General features: G+C 33.5%; 1 protein-coding gene across 3 annotated transcripts; it reads right to left on the bottom strand.

Annotated features, from left to right (window-relative positions):
- Window positions 1-563: 563 nt before the first annotated feature.
- LOC114188259 (protein REDUCED CHLOROPLAST COVERAGE 1-like) lies at window positions 564-16,769 on the bottom strand. 3 transcript variants are annotated; one of them, XR_014995850.1, is made up of 25 exons: window positions 16,626-16,769; window positions 16,479-16,544; window positions 16,231-16,292; window positions 15,396-15,488; window positions 13,969-14,041; window positions 13,643-13,870; window positions 13,504-13,571; window positions 13,279-13,410; window positions 13,140-13,181; window positions 12,459-12,983; window positions 12,202-12,362; window positions 10,338-10,860; window positions 10,172-10,234; window positions 9,958-10,059; window positions 8,647-8,961; window positions 7,801-7,893; window positions 7,603-7,704; window positions 7,393-7,497; window positions 7,040-7,173; window positions 6,012-6,195; window positions 5,604-5,735; window positions 5,221-5,333; window positions 3,789-3,876; window positions 1,134-3,383; window positions 564-1,002 (listed from the first exon to the last, which is right to left on the bottom strand). XR_014995850.1 is itself a non-coding variant. In XM_028076837.2 (24 exons), the coding sequence occupies exons 2-24, from the start codon at window positions 16,537-16,539 to the stop codon at window positions 1,308-1,310; spliced, it is 5,475 nt and encodes a 1,824-aa protein (XP_027932638.2). In that variant the 5' UTR covers window positions 16,540-16,544; window positions 16,626-16,769; the 3' UTR covers window positions 564-1,307. The 3 variants fall into 3 exon arrangements, 2 of the variants coding, with proteins under 2 accessions (XP_027932638.2, XP_027932639.2); XM_028076837.2 differs by having other exon boundaries at window positions 564-3,383; XM_028076838.2 differs by having other exon boundaries at window positions 564-3,380.
- Between the last annotated feature and the right edge of the window lie 5,621 nt (window positions 16,770-22,390).

The raw sequence follows: 22,390 nt of genomic DNA, 5'->3' as shown, positions 1-22,390 counted from the left end.
GGTGTAGACACTTGTTTGGATGTCCATGGAACATAATAGTATATAATAGCACTACTTGTTCCCTATACAAAACTCAATTCCAACTAAGTATTATTCATCAACCCTTTGTTTTTGTAAAATTGAAAGAAAATGCATATATTGATTCCTTGACCAGTGTGTATTTACACCAGTTAGCAGGATTCAAATAATTGAATGTTTTCTTCCCCTTTTTAAGTAAGCAAAAAATTAACAGATGTTAATCAAAATAAATGTTGCTGCCGCTATTCAGTTATTCCATTAAATACATTTTAGTGTACCTTATTTTCTTGTTACACTTAGACTGAATTACAAATGACGTAGCTAATTGTTTCTAACTGTACATGATAAGTGCAAGTAGATCAAAAGAAATCTGCTCACGCGCGCACAAAAATTGTACTCAGATATAGTTCATACTTCTACTCAATTGTACCGAACAATGATCTTCATTAATAGAACTTTCACAAGATTCTAAATGTAACCAAAAAAGATATCAAGTCAAACAGAAAAAGAGAACCACCAATACACGAGAAATTACTCAAAGGAAGTAGATACAAAAGAACCAAATTAATTAACAAAGCTATTGTCAATGATGTAACAAAAGGAAAATTAAACACGATCTTTAATCCTGTAATTCAACATGTCAAAATTGCCTAACTAGATATTGAAAAATGTTTTTCACCGTCAAGGTCCCTCAGAGACCCCAAAACTGATAGCGATGACCCTGCATGCTGAACAAAGATAACTATTGGCTGCTGTTTGCAGCAACTTCAATAAGATTTTGATTCACAAGAACATTTCCAAGTCCCAACTAATCATCAAATAATGCACCCTAGTCATTCCGGATGATAAACTGCGACTAACTCGGACAACGGAATCAATAAAATAGCTCCAACTTTTGTTAGAAAAATAACCCTCCTGATCTTTCAGTCAAGGTCAAATCTTAGTTCCATGACGTAAGAGGCTTCACTGGTGCAACTATATTTTCTTCAAAAAATAAATGATGCATTGTTTTTAGCGCACGTGTTGTTTGGGGCAATGGACAGAATGAATAAATTATACAACATTGTATTAACTTTTCCAGAAGTTAAATTTCTGCAGGAAAGTAGAATACTCACAGAAACTTCCCAAATGGCAAGGCAGATACATAGTTAGCTGCACGGAAATTGTGATCGAGTTCCGTAAATGATCGAAAACCACATCTCCTTTTGCATGTGAAATTGTGAGATATCTCTCCATTTATTGGCAGTAATTCTGCTATAGTTTATTAGTAACAACAAAGAGACTTTGGGTTAAGCAGTAGCTGTACAATCTCTTCCAGAAGACAAGTTGATGGACTTGGGTACATCACTTCCTCTGACAACGCGGTTATAAGTAACCTTGAATGACTGTGAGCTACTGGGTCTAGTTAGCAAACTAATTGGCATTCTTAGTGTCTGCTTCCGGTTTCTTCTTCCCCTAATCAAAATACTGAAGGTTTTCTCACCATCTATGTTCTTTTCATTTCTGATGATCTTATTCAAGCCAATGTTATTGTTGGGTTTGTCCTCAGCACTTTCAAACCCATGAAAATTAGGATTCCCATTTTCTTTCACACTCTCTGCGTGAACTCTACCCACTTCATCCTCGCTAGTCTCTGATTCTAAAGGTTGCCCCTCTTTCTTGTATCCACCATCATTAGTAATGCCCTCCGGCAGAACAAAAGCTGAGTTTGAACTTTTTGAAACATGACACTGTTTTTGGGGCTCCAAAATGGGATCAGGCATTGGTTTGATGCTGGGTGCCAGAGGAGGAAATTCCACTGGATGACAACCAGGCCATACTGCATTTGGACCAAAATTAGATACAGTTGAGTTCATATTACATTGCCATGCGAACTGATTGACATGAAATGCGCTGCTAGTAACTGGAAAATTGTTGGATGGTATTGATTGAGGCTGAGTATAAGGAGGATACATAAATGGCAATGGTTGTATCATGTTTGGTGTATGTGGAGGTGATGGGTATGCATGGTGAGGAGAGGAACACATTTGTGTAACTGCTGGTAACATGGTAGCAGGTCCATGGTGAACATTCATATTTACTGGCCAGGGGCCAATCGGCGGAACAGCACCAGAAGCAGAAGGAACTGGTGCAGCTCGTGCAATGCCTGGTGCCGGATTGAATGGAGCTGCAGATGCAGATAACTTCTTATATGGGATGCCCAGGGAATCACCCTGACTTGATGGAGAAACACTGACTCTTAAATCTTCACCTTCTTGTGAGATGGAAGTAGTATGATTAGAGAGTTCAAAACAGTCAGAGTTACTAGTGTCAATTTCAAGTTTATGAGAATCCACAGGATCCTCCACTGCATCAATCATTATGATATTATCAACTGCTTCATGAACCTCAACATCCACAGAATCAACCCCTTCAGCACTCTCGAATTTTTCTTGAACAGAATCAGTAAATTGTGTTTGTTTCCTCTCAGGATCATTAGTATGATTTGAATCATCCAAAGAATCTGACACAGAACTTTTGTCCTTCTCTTTTAATGTATTTTTTACCTCTTCCAGGGTTGGTTCAGAATTTGCATGAATTTTAAAATCTTCCTCTTCATGTTTGCCCACGCCAAAAACAGGAATATTACTTTGAGGATTATAGACTTGCAACTTGGAAATTGTCCCAGGAGGAGCCACTGCCACTTCTTTGTATGAAGGAGATTTCCCAATACTAACTATAGAAGTCTTAAGAGTACTATTACCATTTGGTGATGAAAGTGAACCCATTTGTGAGCAAGAACTGATTAGTTTATCACCAATTTCTGATGAATCCTTTACAGTAGTCTTATCAGATGCAGACATGGACTTCACCCTGTATGTAACAGCTTTCACCACTTTCCTTCCAAATTTAGTTCCTTGGGATATGTTTACAGTATGATCATCAGCATAAACCCCATGGGATATTGTTCTCTTCTTCAGAATATAATATCCACTATTCTGTTCACTACTCTTCCCATAAGTATAGTCTATGCCAGATTCCATCTTCTTTTTCTGATAATAAACTTTACCAATTGTTGCTCGTCTTTGCTTCAGCCGCTGGCCATATGAACCAGATGATCTTGGCCGTTGAACTGGTTGCCATCCATCCTCACCATCAGCATGTGCTTCAGACAAGATTTCAACAGAAACTTGTTTTTCATCCGAGGTCTTTTCTAAAAGGGCCTGTTCTGAATCAGGTGCAGAGTTGGTCTCCAGATCAGTATCTACATCAACACCTGCTCCAGGTATGAGTATTACTTCATCCGAAGTCTCTCTTGGAGTTTCTTTCCAAGACTCATCAGAACTTGCTGAGCCAATGTTTGGGCAGGATTCCATCCTCATCTGCTAAATATTTCTTTGTGAAATTAATATTATGAAAATACGTACAAGAAACACCAAATGTATGCAGTTAGTGAAACAATTCAAAATATTTTTCATGAAGTAAAAACTGTTACTTCATGGCTCATGCAGTAACAGTTCAACATTAAAGGGAAAAATAAAAAAGAGGCTCTGTTAGGTATCTGATTCCTCCAATGCAGTTTTCTTCTAACTATTGACTGAATTAGTCATGAAGTTTATTCCATGTTTTTTCAGTTAACACATTGTACAATGGTGTTAAACCTATGCAAACATTTTAGCAATATCAGAAAATGTATATAAGTAACAATCAGAAATCAGAAAACTATTCTGTATACTTCTAAATCAAACTAAAAAGTTGAAAATATCAAGATCGGTAAATCTGCATCATACCTTAGCTATCTGGCTTCTTTTCCTTAGTGCAATATCTCTCCCTTTGGGATCATGACTTGGATTAATGTAGTCAAGCAAGTCTGACACACTGAAAAATTCCATGGAAATATTATGAGTCGGGGTAAAAACTGTTTGAATGTATGATAGATATATAACATATGTCAGATTCCAAATTTGAAGAGGTTAATGGGAAGTTTTGACACACTACAAATAGAAGATGTTAAACATTTAAAAGAAAAAAGGAATCATGTTTGTGCTAGACATATACCGGAATCTGCCACCCCAAACTTCAATGAACACCTGAAACCCTTCAAAATTTTGCTCTGTTGCAGTGTTCATGCCCATATCATGTTCTATATCAATCTAGTTATCTATACATTTCAGAATTGGAATTTCATCCAATTAAAATGAACATGTTGCTCATGATTCAAAGCATTATAAAATGAAGACAGTCAAGACCAAGAGAACAACAAAAGGTTGTATCAATAGTCATTAGAAATATCAAATAATTTCCAATAAAATTACATATTATAATCTCCCAACCAAAACTTGACAGAAATTCTCCCATAAGTACGAGTGGAAATGGGTTGCCTTTAATAGGCCCGACCACTCCCAGATCAAAGGTCCAAGCTTGGCCTATTACTTAGACACAGGCCTTTCATGGAGGATTCAAGCTTAATCTGACCTACAAGTCTATCAAAAAGGCCTTTTTCTTCCTGAAAGCATCTCATATGTTCCGAAAAGCTTGTTCTGGAATGCATTTCATATGGTCTGGAAATCCTGCTCTGAAAATTCTAGAAAACTTGTTCCGGAAGATTTCTAACAAGTAATCCCGAAGTCACATTTATGAAGGGTAAAATGGTCATTTTAAATTTATGGGGATGCAGTTAGAATTATGGGGGTGCAGAAAGAAAAAACCTTAAAAAGTCTATATAGAAAATCTATTATACAGGCCCACAAACCTACTTTTAAATAGATGAACCCATGTTTGGTGGGTCAACTGGTCTGAGTCTCTTAATTGAATAAAACGTATATAATGTAGAAAGATTAGAATAAAAGTTAAATACTATAATAATAACAATAATATTATTATTATAATATTTATATTTATATTTACTTCATAAGATCATTATTCTATTTGGCACAAACAGCTTTAGAAATGGTCAAAACCCTGACATTTTAACTAAATAGAAATTTTAAAAAATGTTGGCCTAACTTCTTTAGTAAGTAGTTCTGGACTTGGCTGGCATAATGGGGGCTGGGCCACTGACCCTCGTTTGCCACCTTACCTATTTTCGTCGTTACCTGTGAGGTCTATTAAAAGACACCTATGCACAAGTAACAGCTACTAGTACTTGATTAAATTACAACTGTGCTTGAGTAATGGCTATAAAAGTACCCGATCCATACATCCCAGGCAGTTTTATTATACCTTAGATGGCCCTTGCTAGCAATAGATGTATCTGGCTTTTGAGTACCATTCCGTGCAGCTTCTTGTTGTTCTATAGCCTTGGACTCAAAATACTCAAGCCAAGCAGCAGCATCCTGTGACATTTTATAAAAAAACTTTAGATTATGGAAAACTGTACTAATTTTTTGTAAGACCAGTAAAGGGGAACTTACTAAATGAACTATTAGTCTAATGAGAATGATAAATAGGTATATTTTAATTGTGATACAAACCACTCAAACTCGTAAAATATGGACTTAGGGTTAACCCAGGTCTACAAAGCATACTTGTAAATGAGAACTGCCCAAACCTAGTTCTGTTTAAGGTGGTTTTCCAATACATATACAAAGTTTTGTTATTTATACCTGGGTCCGCAAGTCATCTGGACCAAGTTTTGCCCGCAGAATTTGCAATGTTGTTTGCTCATGCTGTACACTCAAAGGATATGCTTCCATCAATGAGAGTGCTATTGCTATTGCATGATAACTTGCAGCAGTCTGCACAGAATTAAAATTCCAAGAATATACACATTAAAACAAAGAGATGAGAACTCATTATTTTGGAATTTCTGATGAATTTAAATAAGTATTGGAACTAATTGCTGTACAGATTTTGTTTTATAATTCCTAAGTTTTATCCTCATTAATAGAGTCCACCTTTTAGAATGCACGTTTTATCAATTCATCCAAGAACTCAAATATTACATTTTACATCAAGGATCTCAAAAAATAAAACAAACTTGGCAAAGGCAGGAAATAAAATGAACATAAAACCTGAATATGATCTGGACCAAGTAATCTTTGGTTGCACTTTAGAGCTTTGTGAAGATACCGAAGAGCAACATTTACATTACCAAGCCCTTCCTCCATCATAGCCACATTAATGTATGTTGCAGCAGTGTTTGGATGAGATGGACCACAGGTTAGATGCAGAAGATATAATGCCCGCTTTACATACCTGGTTGATAACAGTTCCAGATCCAATCAGTAAACAAATTATTAAATCATCATAAAAATTGAACAATCTAAATCCACACCAACTATTTTAAACTGGTTATCATTAATCTTATTTTGTGAAGAACATCAGACTAGACGACCCAAGTAGGCAGTGATGAGAACCCAAAGCCAAAGCCAAAGATGACTATATGTCTGTATTTACATTCAAAATCAATAAACAAATAAAAGAAATCATCATAAGTATTGAGCGAACACTCAATTTTCTAAATCCATAACCACTATTTTAAATTGGTTATCATTAATCTTATTCTGTTAAGAATATCAGACTAGACAGCCAAATTAGGTAGTGATGAGAAACCGAAGCCAAGTTGACTAAGGTGTGTAATATGTAAGGAGAGGGAGTTGTGGTACACCTGCCAACTGCCAATCTGGCAGTAGAGAAGGAATGTGAGTTGGTTGTGTGGAGAAAGAATCTAAGAGTAGGAAATCATGGAGAGGGGTAAGGGCTAGAATTTCAGAACTGGGGCCTTGGAAGACACAAGGCCTCTTGAACACTTAGACTTTTCTTGTTAGTCTTTTCCCTATTTTCCTATTGCAAAGAATAATTTCATCTGTTTACAAGTAATACATTCTTCTCTATTTTCCCTCATAATTTTCCAGTACACCACAAGATGGATATGACATCCTCTCCTGTCTATGTAATGTCTTTTCTGTTACCTAATAAATTATTATTTTGAATTAATACGTTAATATTTAGTCATATAAGGTAAGAAAAACCAAGGGAATTTTTAATTATGAGAAGTCCGTGTACAATTATGCATCACCACTGCAAGAACAAAACATACTTCAGAGCAAGCTCTGTATGTTGAAGTCTGTAGTAGAAAACTGCAAGATCCCCATAACTCTTCATAGTATCTGGATGATCAAGACCCAGCTCTCTCTCATTAATATCCAGAGCTTTTTGTTGATAAATTGTAGCCTGTAGTTGGAATAAACAGTTCAATGAATTGGAGTTGTATTCAAAGACTAAAAAACTTAGATTACATATTTGACATTGAACAATAGTCAACACAAATGAAAAACTGCAAACTAATGATTGAATGTTAATTGTTTTGACTGTATATCTAGGCTATATATGCTTCTTTGGTTTGTAATGCAACATGCCTCGAAACCAAAACAAAATGACAACAAACAACACCTGATTGAAGTCTCCAGTGTGATATAAGACTACAGCAAGTAAGCTGTATGCTCCTGCTGTCATCCGATGATAGGGGCCACAAACAGCTACAAGTCTGGCAAGAGCCTGTCCAACAAATTATAGCGGTCATATGAAAAGGCATTTACTGTTGAAGTAAATTGTCACAAGTTCATAGAATTTCCTGACAAAGGGCACTGAAGATAGAGATACCTTTGTTCCATAGGTAACAGCGTCTTCAAGCTTTCCCTTGTCTAAAGCTGTTTTTGATGACTCTAATAACTGCCTGCCATCTGCCGATGAGCATGCTGCTTGCTGAAAAAGATGTATAGTTTACAAAGTTTGGATCAATGAGTAAATTTCCAAACCATTAGACAAGAGAACGTACAATGGTCTTGTTTATGTTATTACCTTATGAACTGGGACCAAACTGACAATGTCAGATTTCTGGAAGGGAATTGAAGAATTCATATCAAGATCCCTTGGAACAAGCTCAATGCCAACCTAACATGAAAGGTAGCAGCAAAAAACAACTGTCAATTAAGAAACAACTTAAATGTCATTTTTAATTGATAACCATAAGAACTACAATCTATAGATTAGTATAAGTCAGAACATATGTACATACTGTACCTAATTACCAATATATACACATGCATATGGGGAAACCATTATGATTCATGGACATCCTTATAAACAATATCAAAGATATGCACTGCCTGGCTTTTTGCCTTTTTCTTTGGAAAAAAAAAAAGATTATTTTGATTTTTTTAAATCATCCTTTAACAGTTTAATATACTTAATTTGACGTGGGAATCTGAAAGAGAGTAGTGGATGGTTTGGAGAGAAATCTAAGGGTAAAAGTCTAAAACAATGTGGACACCAACACATTATGATTGTGCAAACCTGCCTTACAGGCAAATAATTATTAGAGGACATTTTACCTTCAAAGTGATGAGCACCAGTAGAAAATCCAGCCACCTATACACTCTATTTCATGATCACAAATTAAATCTGTAATCTGATAGTGACTACGGTATTATAAGAAGCCGAAGTAAGTCCCACATCAAGTGGAATGATCAGCGGACTACTTAAGTAGCTTGGGTACTCAGCATGCAATTATCATAGTGAATCATAAAATTTAGCCCAAAGAATCTTAATAAATGAAAATATGAAAAGAACATAAATGTATGACTCCATTGCTATGCAAACTAAAATGCAACAGATACTGCATATTTCATAGCCTACTTCCATTACCTTATGACATAAGCCACGCAAAATCGCAAACTTCCTCACATTACTGTAATTCAAGCTGCTAAGATCCCAATCAAATCGCTTCTTCAGAAACACCTCTAGCCATTTCCATACAAGAGGGTGGATTTTGCATGATTTATCTGACTGTCTATCTTCAGGAACACCAAGCAGCAAATTCAATGCAGCAGTAATGGATGCAGCCATCTTTTCCTTGTCAACAACTGCAATCACTGCCCGCAGGATATGCTTGAAAGCTCGAACTATCATCTCATGAATACAAAGTGATTGTACATGTGATAGTTTTTCGGAAAGCTTGACCTATGAAAATAAAAATAAGAGGCAAACGTCATGAAACATGAAAAAGCCAATATAAATTTACACGTAAGAAACAAAATCCTTCCTCTTTTCTTTTGAAAATAAAAGCCTCTAAAAGAATAGAGGTAGACAGTATAACAAGGGTGGAAAACAAAGCAGTACATAATTGGGAGAAGAAATCTGGATGTCAAAAGAATGAGCAAATAGGGGTGAGTAAGTGGACTGGTCCGGCACACTCAGTCCACAAAACATGCTCTTTAAATGGCCCGGACAAGTCCATTTCAATCTTTTCTTCTAGGTCCGTATCTAACTTACAAATGCCCAAATATAAAATGGACCAGTCAGCGGGCCTAAATAGTGATCCAGAAGAATGAAAAATCTACTAATAAAAAAAAAAACTATTTAATAGTTTTTCATTTTCTAAAGTATCATCTATCAGACTATCAAACTATTATCTGTAAAACTAAATTGAAATTTAATAAACTAAACTTTTTTGTCTAAAACGCTAAGTTTGAAATCATGGATTAAAGCCAACATGTTTAACAGACCAGGCTGGTAGGTTGAATATAATCATATGGATGAAGAAAGAAAGAGTCCATTATACATGAAGGTTGGTGGGCCTGGGTCTATATATGCACCCCTATATAATAGTGAAGAAATCTGATCACCAAGTGTTGTAACGTGAATATAATTATGCAGTTTAAGAAAAAAAGAGTCCGTTATCCATGAAGGTCTGCGGACTTGGGTCTGCATAATTTTTGAAGTGAAATAATTTTTGAAGAAATCTGATGGCCAAGTGTGTTTATAGTCATATATTCAGAGAATTAGAGTGGTAATTAAATCATGAAAGATTTTAACCAAATACTTACAAATAAGTTCTTTTGAAAAAAGCAGAAAGTATTCAACCATAAAGAGGGCCACATGATACCTGCTTTTGGTCGATATCATTATTTATTATTACAACTACACAAAGTAAGAAAACAAGTTTAGAATACTAACAACATGTCCAAGAGAATGCATACGTAGACCCCTAGTATGCATAAAATCAGTTAAGGTGCGACCATCAACTGGAGAGAGTTCCAACGAGCCAAAATCTGCAACCTGTATTGCATATAATAATTATTATTGTTACTACTACTAGAAAGGATGATCATAATCTTATCAATTAGAATGCCTTTTAAGAGAACTAGGCAAACAAAAATCATATCTTTACCAGCTTCGGGAGAGCAACATCGATGTAGTATTTTTTAGACAAGTCAATCAGGTCTTGCATGGACTGATGATAAAACAAAATCAGTTAAGGTCAGATTTTTAATGTAACAGTTAAGTTCAAATACTGGAAATTTTAGAGATACTTTGTTAGACCTTGAAGAAAATACCTTGCTGTGAAGTCCAGTTCCTGATTCTTTTAACCGAGTAAAAGCTGCTTCAGATAGAAATCCCTTTAGTACAAGCTCATTTTTTGCTGCTGCTGTTTCATGTTTGGATTCTACTGAGGGCACCAAAGCACTTTCAGGCTCTCCATTGACACATGCCACATGAGATTTGGAGTTTTCAGATGCCAGCTTCACACTACTTCGATCAGATTTACTTTTATTACTCTTGAGGGCTTTGAAGGGTTTCTCTAGCCCCTCAACCTTCATTTCATTCTCAGCCTTACCCAACAATGGTTTTTTATCTTTTTCGCTATTGTGGTCTTGCAAATGTTGTATCCAGCATGCTCCAAGTTCCCATCTTATGAAATTGTCCACACCAGGTTCCTCTTCCTCAAGCTTAGAAAGGCTTTCTTTAATAAGCCTCTCCACAAAAGCTTGAGAAACTCCAAGCTCTTCAGTCTCAGGCATTTGCATTTGATTGGGTCTATTCTTCTCGGACTGTGCTGAGTTGAGAATTAGTCTTAAACTGCAAAAAAGGAAAAATAATTACAGGCCCAAAGATCTTGTTTTTTCTTTATCGGCACAGGCCCAAAGATCTTGTTTTGGTTGATGAATAAGAATTAGATCAATGGATCAACCAAAGCAAGTTATAAATGTAACAAAAGCCAAAAAATAAAAACAGACAAGCTAGAGAACTGGAGTAGCTCCAAAAATGAAAATTATCAACAATAAAAAATCCTCCAAATACAGAAGAAAAAGAAATAGCAGAATAAATAACCAAATCAAGCTTACGAATTTCATCAAAAGAAACCCCCAATGGAACTTTTTTAATCACACATCATACACTATGAAGCACAGACTCTACCACAAACAACATCACACAACAAATGTCCAAAATACAAGATACACACACACACACACTCAATAAGACAAAAGTCTAAATTGATTAGAATCAATATTTATAAATATTACCTTCTGAAAACAAAGTTGTTAAGATTTACAATTTTCATACAACAATAATTGAGAAGGTTTGTTACACAATGCAATCTTTACAAAAAAGATCCCACAATAAGAAGATAAACCATATCTCTTAAAACAATCAGTAAAGTCTATGATATTGTTTCTCAAAAAATATGGAGTCTCACAACATTAATAATATAAGAAGACTCTTTTTAAATAATGATCATTTTTTACGACAATGTTTAGCCAAAAGCAAAGCCAGCTCGCTCTCTTAGCCTGTGTTTTGGAGGTGCTCGAGCTGAAAAAAGATAAATAAGTTGTGACACAGTAGATGGGTGTCCAACATGTATCCAAGGTGTATGGACAAGTGTCCTGGTTTGTGTTTGAAAAATGTTAGGCCCATTTGTGTCAGTGCTTTATAGACACGGGATAACTTTAACAACATTGAATTAGATTCAAATGCTACAATCTTAGATATAACAAAAAACATCAAAACCATGGTTAGATCTTATTCATAAATACAATTCTCACTCGTTTTGTAGGTCCAGCTAATAACATTACAAACCATAATACACAGACAGGAGAGAGAGCACATAGTTTACGAGCACAAGAGTGTAATGTAAAGTAGTAAAACTACTTCATTCAATGGTTAGAAAATACTGCCCTAAGCTCATAGCCAGTAGTAAAAAACTAATTCACGCTAAATCAGGAAATTAACATCACTAAATTTTACTAAATTCATTTTAAAAACGATTTTTCCCAATCTGTGAAAATACAACCCCACTTAAATAAACAGTGTTTTGGGGATGATATCATTAAATAGGGTTAAATTAGTTAAGATTTGTTTATATTTTTGGTTCACTATAGATGTATTTTTTTCACATATATTTGAGTTTAGAGGGAGTACCTGTTAATGTTGAGTGCATTGGCACCACCATCTGGCTGATCAAACAATTCAATACTTTGATAAGATGAAGAGTTGACATTTTCATTTTCTCCCCCTTCAACTTTCACAGAAACCAAATAACCACAGTATCTTACAACAACAACACCTAAAGTGGTAACGTCCTGCATGCAGAATGTGGAGAGTTTATCAGTTATATGATGGCAAAGAAACAACTCTAAGGAACTACAACCACTCTTTCTATGTAAAAGTTATCATACATGGGCTGCAGTATTCTCGTCAGCAGTGATTCCTTTCAGTAGATTTCTCCCTATTAGATCCTTTTGATTTATTCCAGTAGTTTCAACTCCATCAATTTTCGAATCAACCTTGCAGTTAGCGAGAGAAGCATCCTTCATGACTCTGATACTCAAGTCACCTACTCTGTCGGTGAAATGAATACCATTTTCTGTAATAGAACTGTGGACATCTGACTCTCCCATTACTTGTTTAACAGCCTTAATAGCTCTCAAAATGGCAACATCAACAAATAAGGTGTGGAGAAGGAATGCTTTTCTATCACGAATTTGCCTTTCTTCTGCTGTATTGCAAGGCATAAATGCAATAAATGAAAACTCCTTGGCCCAAGGAATCAAATCAAATTTCCCATCCCTTCCTAGACCGCCACCATTTCCTCCCCAGTTTTTATCCTCCACAGGAAGGGGAGAGAAAACTGACGGTGATTGCGCCACTCCAGGAGGAACAAGCCATGTGTTGGCTCTGAAGCCGTAAGGGAGATTCCCAAACTGATGGGACAAAAGGAAATGGGAAATGGCAGAGCACAAGTAAGCACATGAAAATAGATATTAAACTGTTATACGGTACTTCCATGCACTAGTTATAAAAAGTTAAGTAATAAACATAGTGAACAAGGAAAACAAAATAAAAAAGGTGACCGGTACCTTGTTACGTTCTGAAAATGCTTTTAATAGATCATCATAAGCCTGAAATTGAGAAAAGAAATTCGTAAAACTAACCGAAGTTAGAACTAGCTTAAACCCTATCCAAAGTAAACATTTACGTAGAGGCATGAAAACTAACAGTATCAAAAGCTCTACTAAGCCGTGTTAACAAATCAACAAGGTTATGACTAAATATCTGCTGCTTTCCAACACTGAAAAATCCATTTCTGCAAGCTTCAACGTGCACTACTTTCCCGTTACATAGCTTCACCTAATAAGCATAAACGAAGAGATTTCATTGTTTCTCAATTCTCACTCAAAAAAAAAAAAGTAACAAAAATTACAAATGCGTAAATATATTTACATCAAAGGAGAAGAGATGATCCGCCTCCAATATCTCCGGAACTCGTCGTCTCACTGTTTTCTTTATATCTGTCGCGAACTCAGGAGTTTTAGACACGGAAACGAATAAAATAAACTCAAAGGAAGAGAAAGGATTGTACATTGGAAAGGAGGAGTCAGATGCGAAAGAGAGAAAAACTCGTAGAAGCTCCCGAGCCTAGGGCACGAGTGGCTTATCTCGCCATCTCCGTCAAACGCAGCCGCCGCTGGAGGCGGCGCGTGAGGGTTCACATTCTTCGCCGCCGACGAGTGGCCGAAGTTCGTCGTGCAGGCCACGATGTCCAGTAGCCGTCTGACGTGAGCCACTGCTCTGTCTTCGTCATAATCCTCTGCAAACGAGATCACGACGTCGTACAGTTTTAATTCATTTATTTCTTATTAATTAAAAATAATCTATCGGTAAATGTAAAAAGAATTTAAAAAATACCTTCGATTAAAGTGAGGACGCATGGCTTCAGTACGAACAGGTCCACAGTGTCCTTCAATTGCGATCCTCTCACCTTTATTTATACATAACCTTCGTTAAGAAATATTTAAATGGGCAATGATACTTTAACCTACTTTTTTTGACCCACTTTTAATCCACCATTTCAATCATCATTAGATCATCACATCACATCACATCACTAAAAAAATGATCTAATGGTGATTAAAGCAATGGGTTAAAAGTGGGTCAAAAAAAGTAGGTTAAAATATCATTTTCCTATTTAAATAATAACAAAAAGCATTTACTATAATCCTTTTTTATTTTTGTTTATACTAAAACTAAATTAAAGAGCCGTAATCTTCAGTATTTTCTTTTATAAAAAGTTGTTTGTAGAATGTGTATGCACAAAGAATAAAATATTATACTTACAACTCAATGAAATAAAAATACAAACTATAATTCGTCTAAAATACTTACAAAAGAGGACAATTTTTCTTCGCTATATAAGCAAATAATAGTTGTAACTCACAAAAACTAATTAGGAGGTTCTTTTTACTTTCTTTATGAAAGTTCGCACTTAAAAACAAAAGAAACTCCTTATTATTGGGGTTTAATTTATGTGTATCATAAATTTAAAATTTTGCGCATGTTTGTAAAACTTTTTTACACAAATACTTAAGAGGAATTCATTTCATGGCCACACCATTCATCTAAAGAACCGAATGACGATATAAATTCACCAAAAATTATATTGGACAGTATTAAAAAAGTTTTACAACAAAATGCGCGTATATTAAATTAATGATAATAAGTTAATTTTAATACATTATTAATGTAATGATTTATGTATAAGCATAATTTTTAAAGCAGTAATTACAGGATCTAATAACTTTTAATATGACAATTTGTGTAATTAATCATAATGTCAAGGTGTTTTAATTAATTTTAAAAAATATGAGCAAAATATACTGTAAAACTTCAACTAGCTCAAAACTCCCAGGCAACAATAATTCAAGCTTAATTTTGGTTTACCTAACTCCTTCGTAGCTTCATTATTTTTTAATTTATCACTGTAATACTGAGGTGTTTCGTAATTTTATGTACTATCTAATTTATATTTTTGGCTTATAATGTAAGGTAAAAAATAACAAAATAAAGGAAATAAAAAAAATTGTTGAAAATATGATTATGAAATAAAAATGTTTAAGACAAGATTATCATGTACTATACATTCTCTTTCTTGTATACCATTAATATTTTTTAATAATTCACAAATAAACTCTCTCATTAACAATTATCTTACTTGAACTCACGTTAGCAACAGATTAATTATTTATTTTTGCAAAGAAAAAAAATTAAAATCCCCAGAGTCCAGATTGCTACTATAAAATGCTTAAAATAAATAATTAATATTGTGCAAAATTTACCTCATGAGATAGGGAAAAATTAGTGATATAACAAGTCTCTGTATTCACTGATAAAAGCCTACGAACATCAATTATTTTGTCCGTCGATATCCCCTGTTTCACAAGAAAACACTCAGTCACTTCCAACAAGTATTTTGCAGAAATTTACAAGAAACATAAGAATAGCATGAACAAAGTGGTGAAAGCTACCTCATACATCTTATATTCAAATCATTTACCTGTACGCTACAGAGAAAAAGACTTGTCCAGAAGTTATTTTGGTTTCAGTTAGAACTTTTTTTTTCTTCCATGTAAATCTTGTCATCTCTAAATAACAGCTTAGTACCCAACGCTTCTATCCCTTTCGGCACAAATTAACATGTTCACGGAAAATGAAATACATCTAATAAACCCAAAAGATGAAGGTATACAGAAATAATGGATTTAGCCTTGTCAGAGAGTTCATCAAGTTTTTGGATTTATAATAATAAATTGTTCAACACTAATAAGATTAATGTTACATAATATATGTTAAATCAGGATCAGTTTTATTTTAAAATATGTTAGAATCAGTTTTGTTTTAAAATTAGTTTATTATACAGTGTTTTTTCTGTTCCGCTTGTTCCTTAAACATAGTACATTTGTTGAACTATGATAATACGATTAACAATCAGTATTCTCCTCTTAACTCTCCTCTTAACTCTCCTATAACTCTCCTATAACTCTCTAAGATTTAAGATTACTTTCTAACATTATAAAACATGACATGACAAATATCAGGAAGCAAACTTTGTATTTGTTAATCATCTAATATTACTAATTAGTTATAATATGTTCACAGATTATATATACAAACCTTGAGAACAACATGTGTTTCACCAGGCAGATTAACAGTGATATCCATCACACCAGGAAGAACTGCAGAATTGCAAGAAAAAACAGCCCATCAATCTGGCATTATCATGATAAATGCAACTTTTAATTTCATAACTTTTACACTTTGGCATTATCTTGATACTGATTAAACGAAGAAACTATTATCGCTATTGAAACGCCTCTAAATACGATAAGAATCGAGAAGCATTGAGCTAAGGAATTTGTTACCCTTCTCTTCTTTCTTTTTCTTCTCTCCTTTCCCCTTTGCGCGACTGTATCTGGGTGCCATTGAAGCTGTAACGAGGAAAAAGATAAATGATGGAGAAAGAAAGAAAAGGAAAAGAATAACAGAAAATGAAAAACTAGAAAACGCACCGATAGAAGTGGATGAGTAATTGAAATTTAGTGTGGAGGTTGGAAGAGTGAAAGAGGTCGGTAGAAGGTGGAAATGAGTGTAAATTGGTGATTGAGTTGAGAGGCAAGAAAAGATAAATAGAGGGAAAGATAAGAGTAGTGTGATAAGGCATGAAGGGCTGAGATTTAGTTGTCAGAAATCAGATTTGATAATTGGCAGCTTCTGATATTGTGGTCATCTAATCAAGATGATTTTTGTTAATGTAAACCATATCACGTGATCAACACAACTAATTCTTAAGAAAAATTTTCAGCAACCACAACCTCAACATTTTAATAAAAACAAAATTCTAAATTTTGACTACATAATTTATATTTGTAATTATTTTTAACCATACATTAACAAATTAAATATATATGTATCTAATCAATTCAATTAAAAATGTATGTAATCAATTAATTACTTGATCAATTACAAAATTTATATAATTAATTAATGATCTCTTATGGTAATTTAGGAGTGCACAAGAAATAAGTTGGGGTGAGTTTACCCTTAAATTTTGATTAAATCATCTTTTAGATTCAAATTTATCCCTATTAAGACGGCACGGAGCCGATTCAATCTAGTTTTTTCAAGATGATAAGTTAATTTTAACATAGTTAAATCATAAATAAAATTTTATCTATTAATTTTAGCACAATTAAATCATAAAATAAAATTTATATTTAAATTAGGGTGTATTTTAAAACATTATTTAAAAGGATATATAATTTTATTGCAAATATTCTAGAACATTATGTATTACATAAAAAAAAAAATTGTTATTAATGCACATTTCTTAAAAAATTATATTGGTAGGAGGTAAAATAAGTGCTAGTTATTTATTTGTTATTACACGGCATTTTTTTTTTTTTTCAACTTTTGTTTACTTGTAAGTTAATGTTAGATTTAATATAACTTGATAGCTTGTGTGAATTAAATAGACATCTGTAAAGTTTACCTTAAATTAATTTAATTCTCTTATAAGACAAAATTATGTTGTACACCCAATAAAAGACTTAAATGTAAAAATCATTTTGTTCCATCCCATGCCAAGCGTGCATTCATTTTATATCTTCTTTCTATATTTAACTAAAAAAGTCTGATAGTACAATACAAATATTTAATTGTAACTGATAAGTTTTTTTATTTTAAATGAAAGGAAATATTTTTTTACTCAACAAACTCTTTTAAATATCTTTTGCTTTGACTTTAACTCTATTTTTAGTTTGGTTAGTGGTAAAAAGTGATTAAAATTTCTCTTATTTATTTTGTAAATTCTTTTAGTTGGAGCTGTTTTTAGGTTAGTGAAGTTATTCGTGTAGTTAACTATTATAATTGAATTAGAATTGGATGTTCATATTCGTGCACGCAGGTATTCTATTCTTTTAGAATGAGTTAGAATGTTGAGCAACACAACATTTTTTTAATATGGGGGTAATGAACTTTTTCTAAACTTAATATATATATATATATATATATATATATATATATATATATATGAATCACAATTGAAAATTTTAATAGGTTCAACACCAAGGTGTCAAACGCAAAAAATTTGAGATTTGAGGATTCTTCTTCAAGCATCAATAGAAGCTGTCAAAATAGTTATACAAATACATTAATATATGCATATTGAATAAGGAAGTAAAGAAATTTAGATGTGTACTGTTCATCTTATATTTTATTGGGTTAAATATATTTTTGGTCCCTTAATTTTTAGTGAATTTTAGAATTAGTCTATTTCAAAACTTTGGACCAATTTAGTCCTTCATCTTTTGAAAAATACGTGCATTTAGTCCTTTTAATCAATTTCTTTTAGGTTTATTTGATGTTTTGTACACATTTTAAGATTGTATTTTAGTTGTTTATACTGTCTAACACATTTTCCTTTAATGTTAAGTCATATACTAACGCGCTTGAAATGTCAAATAAACTTAACAAAATTTGATTAAAATGACTAAATTCACGTATTTCGAAATATGAAAGATTAAATTGGTCCAAAGCTTCGAAATGGACTAATTCCAAAATTCACTGAAAGTTAAGGGACCAAAAACATATTTAACCCTGTAACATCCCAATTTCAGCAGCTTAAAACTAATAAAAAAATAGGAAGTTTCATCATAGTTCCAAAACAGATAATCCAGTGTACCCAATATATTAATACAGTCTTACAAAAGGTATGACTATAAAAATATATCACTTATACACTTAAACTAAACTAATAAACTTTGTACTACTGACCACTGCTAACGCTCCCACTGGAAACCTCCTCTTCAACACTAACACGATGGCTCTTCATCCTCCAGAAGTGCCTTTGACACTGCAACCACATCTGCTCCCACCGAATAGGTGATCATCGCAAAAGGAAACATACAACACAAGACAGGAACACAAAAAGCAAGGGTAAGCTAATCTGATTAAGGAATCCTGCAGTTCAATTATAAACAGAAATCATGCAATCTTTCTCATTTTCACCAGAATCACATAGACCACCACGACCACAATGCAAATATATTACTCTAGACTCGATATCCGGATTATGTAAGCGACATTGGATCTCTGGGTGGCTTGCACCTGTGACGGTTCCCAAACTCTGCAGAGTTGGACACAAGGAGTTATCACCCGACCGCTCACAAGGTAAGTCCCCTTCGCGTCTAAGACTTGATCAAGTCCAAAGACTAGGACCTCCTGCTACTCCTCACGACATAATCCATTATGCTCTATCTGAGCGTGAATGATTATTGGAGTTTCAGGATACCAACCCATACGGAGTCCTTATGTCCTTACATACACTAAAACATTCCTCTTAGAATTTCCCTTGAAATCCTAGTTCAACCACTTCTTCTCATATTCCAACTTCATGCAATTTCACCGCACATATTACCAGTCATAACAACTCATGCATATCATAACTAAGTTCATATTTTAACATTCAAACATAGCTTCATCCATTAGAAATAAAGAAATAACACTCAACTGCAGGGTTTCTCGCCCAAGCTAGAAGGTCTCGCCTAGGCAAAAAGGCTCTCTCGCTTAGGCGAGTCATTCTCGCCTGAGCGAGGCTCAAAACAGAGAACAACCCAAACTCTGGGCGAATTCTCGCTCAGGCTAAGTTGTCTCGCTTAGACGAGAGTGACTCTCGCTCAAGCGAGACTGGCTCGCCTAGGCGAGATCTCGCGCAGAAACAGGGGATAAGTTTCTGGTGTTTTCGCTCAGGCGAGAGCTGCTCGCTTAGGCGAAAATACCAGATTCTCAATCTGTTCTCACATGCAACAGTAAAGAAATCTAACACAATCCAAGCATACACTCAATTACACAATTCAAGCGCTCATACAACAATCAATCATGCAATTCAAAGTCATCAGAATGATTTCTAGATGAAATTCAAGTAAAACAGTTAGCTTCCCTTACCTGTTATCCTGCTTAGACAACTTTATAAATGTCAACGCCTTAAAAACGTCAACACCTCTAACTCCACAGGATGCTCTATCTACACATAGAAACATCACAAGAACGATCAAGACATATCGTTATGATCACTGATCAACAGAGACTCATACTGATGATTAAAACGTCGCATGCAAGCGGAAGAGGGCTTGCATGCAACAGAAAAGACTAGAAAAGAGAGCGGAAACTCAACTTACCCGAACGGAGAAACTGATCGGTCCAATTTGAAGAGCTCACCGAGAGGATCAATCCTACGGTCTCGGTTCTTCAATCAGACGACCAGAGAGACAGAACCTCTAGAGAGAAGTCAGAGAACTCTAGAAAAGTGATTTCTAGAGAGATGGTGTGTTTTAAAATAATGAAACTCGTTTATAACAATTCTATTTATACTAAAATCTTTTAATATTAAAATAATCGAGTCTCACTATTTTTAAACCACTATCATTTTTAAAACGCCATTTTCTAGGGTCTTACAAACCCTATTTTATTTAATTTTTATTTCTCTGATTTATTCTTGTAAAACTTTTGTACATGGACTGTAATACTTATTTTATAGTATGTTTTTAATAATATTGTTTCTCTAAAAACCAAACTTGGTTCCCATATTGAGTTGCATTTAGTGACACTACCTTGAACTGTGTGATCTTTCCAACTAATCAACACAATTGTTTGCAGAAAAGGAAAACAACAAAAGGAACACAGAATAATTTAATTAAAAAAAAAAAGAAACACAAACAAACACGAGTCAGAAGGACTAAGATAAAAAAGAAATCAATAATGACTAGAAAAATGTTGAATCCAATGAATTAATTTATAAACATTCTTATGCCAGTTCAAGAAGTTAAATAGTGAAAGAACGGAGAGCGATGATTTAATATAAAAAATGTTATTAATTTTGAGTGTAAGAAAGTGATTAATGCATAATGATTTGTGAGATTACATCATATTTTTTATCTCGTTGTTTCAGAGAGATATGCATAATAATTGTGCCAAATTACCACTCTATCCTCTTATTATATTGTAAAATACTCATCTGCTAAAAGTGCATGGGTTCGAGGTCTGCATAAAGAACCATAATTTATGTCCCTTTATGTGTTTTTTTATCCAATTCCAGCTTGTTTGTATCCGATTCGAGCTTGCTTGCATCATAGAATCTCCTCTCCAAAACTGTACGTGAGATTTTCATCTCATACGGCTCCCCCCTTATGTGTGTAATGAGAAAAATCCATCAAATCAAAAAATATTCCAGTATTCTCATTCTCAACTGAACAGAGCTAGTGTTTTTACAATAAATCTCTAGCCAACCTTCCTGTCAAAAATTATTTCTTAACATTAAGCTCTTAACATTAAGTATGTAGGTACTTGATAAAAAAAAACAAGAACTTCAACAATTTCTTTGTCCTCTACGCTGCTTAATTTCCTGGAATTAGTCACCTCAATAATCTTCGATGTCTAGTCGTTGCTTTTTTTCATTTTTTGACTGTGTTGATTAAAAATTAATCATTCTTTTGGTAATGAAAAAAATTAAAATAGTTTATTTTTTCGATTCAAATACATTAAAATATTCTTTTTCAATTAATATTTATCTATAATATTTATATTTATGTAGAAAAAAAATTAAAATTAATTACAACTTATCTAATTATCATTTTATACTATATTTAACATCAAAGCAATTTGGTAATCTAATTTTTTTATACATTAAATTTTATTTTTTATTAGTCACACTCAAATCTTACACAAACTTTCACAATATTTACTCTTAAATCTACTTCACTATCACCTCCAAATCTCTTAAAAAAAAACACAAATTTTATCTTCAAATTCACTAGAATCAATCATCTCCCTATCTTTTAAATCAATCATTTAATAAGAACACACCCTAAATTTTAGAAATCAATTTAAAGACCAATTATACTATTTTAATAATCAATAATATTTTATTTTATAAATTGAAATCTAAATTAATTATTAAGGTATAGTGACTAATAACTTCTAATCATTAATTGTTAACGAAATATTTCCTTGTGGTATAATCAGGTATCATCAACTAGTTTTTTTATTATTATTAATAGAAAAAATCGTTTTTAAGAAAAAAAAAAGGTAAAATTAAAGAGAGAAACACAATTAAACAATACCTCCTTTTATTTTTATTTTATTTCACCGTTAATCTGCATCCCACTCTGTCATATAACATATTTTAAAGTTATATTATTTTTTTAATTTATATTAATTTAAATATATAATAATTTTTATTAAATAAAAAATTAAACAAATAAAATATAATTTACTTTAT

The sequence above is a fragment of the Vigna unguiculata genome, chromosome 6 (genome assembly GCF_037176805.1).
Source record: "Vigna unguiculata cultivar grain cowpea cultivar isolate G323 ecotype 2 chromosome 6, ASM3717680v1, whole genome shotgun sequence".
Classification (NCBI taxonomy): Eukaryota; Viridiplantae; Streptophyta; class Magnoliopsida; order Fabales; family Fabaceae; genus Vigna; species Vigna unguiculata.
This window is presented reverse-complemented; position numbering and strand designations above follow the sequence as displayed.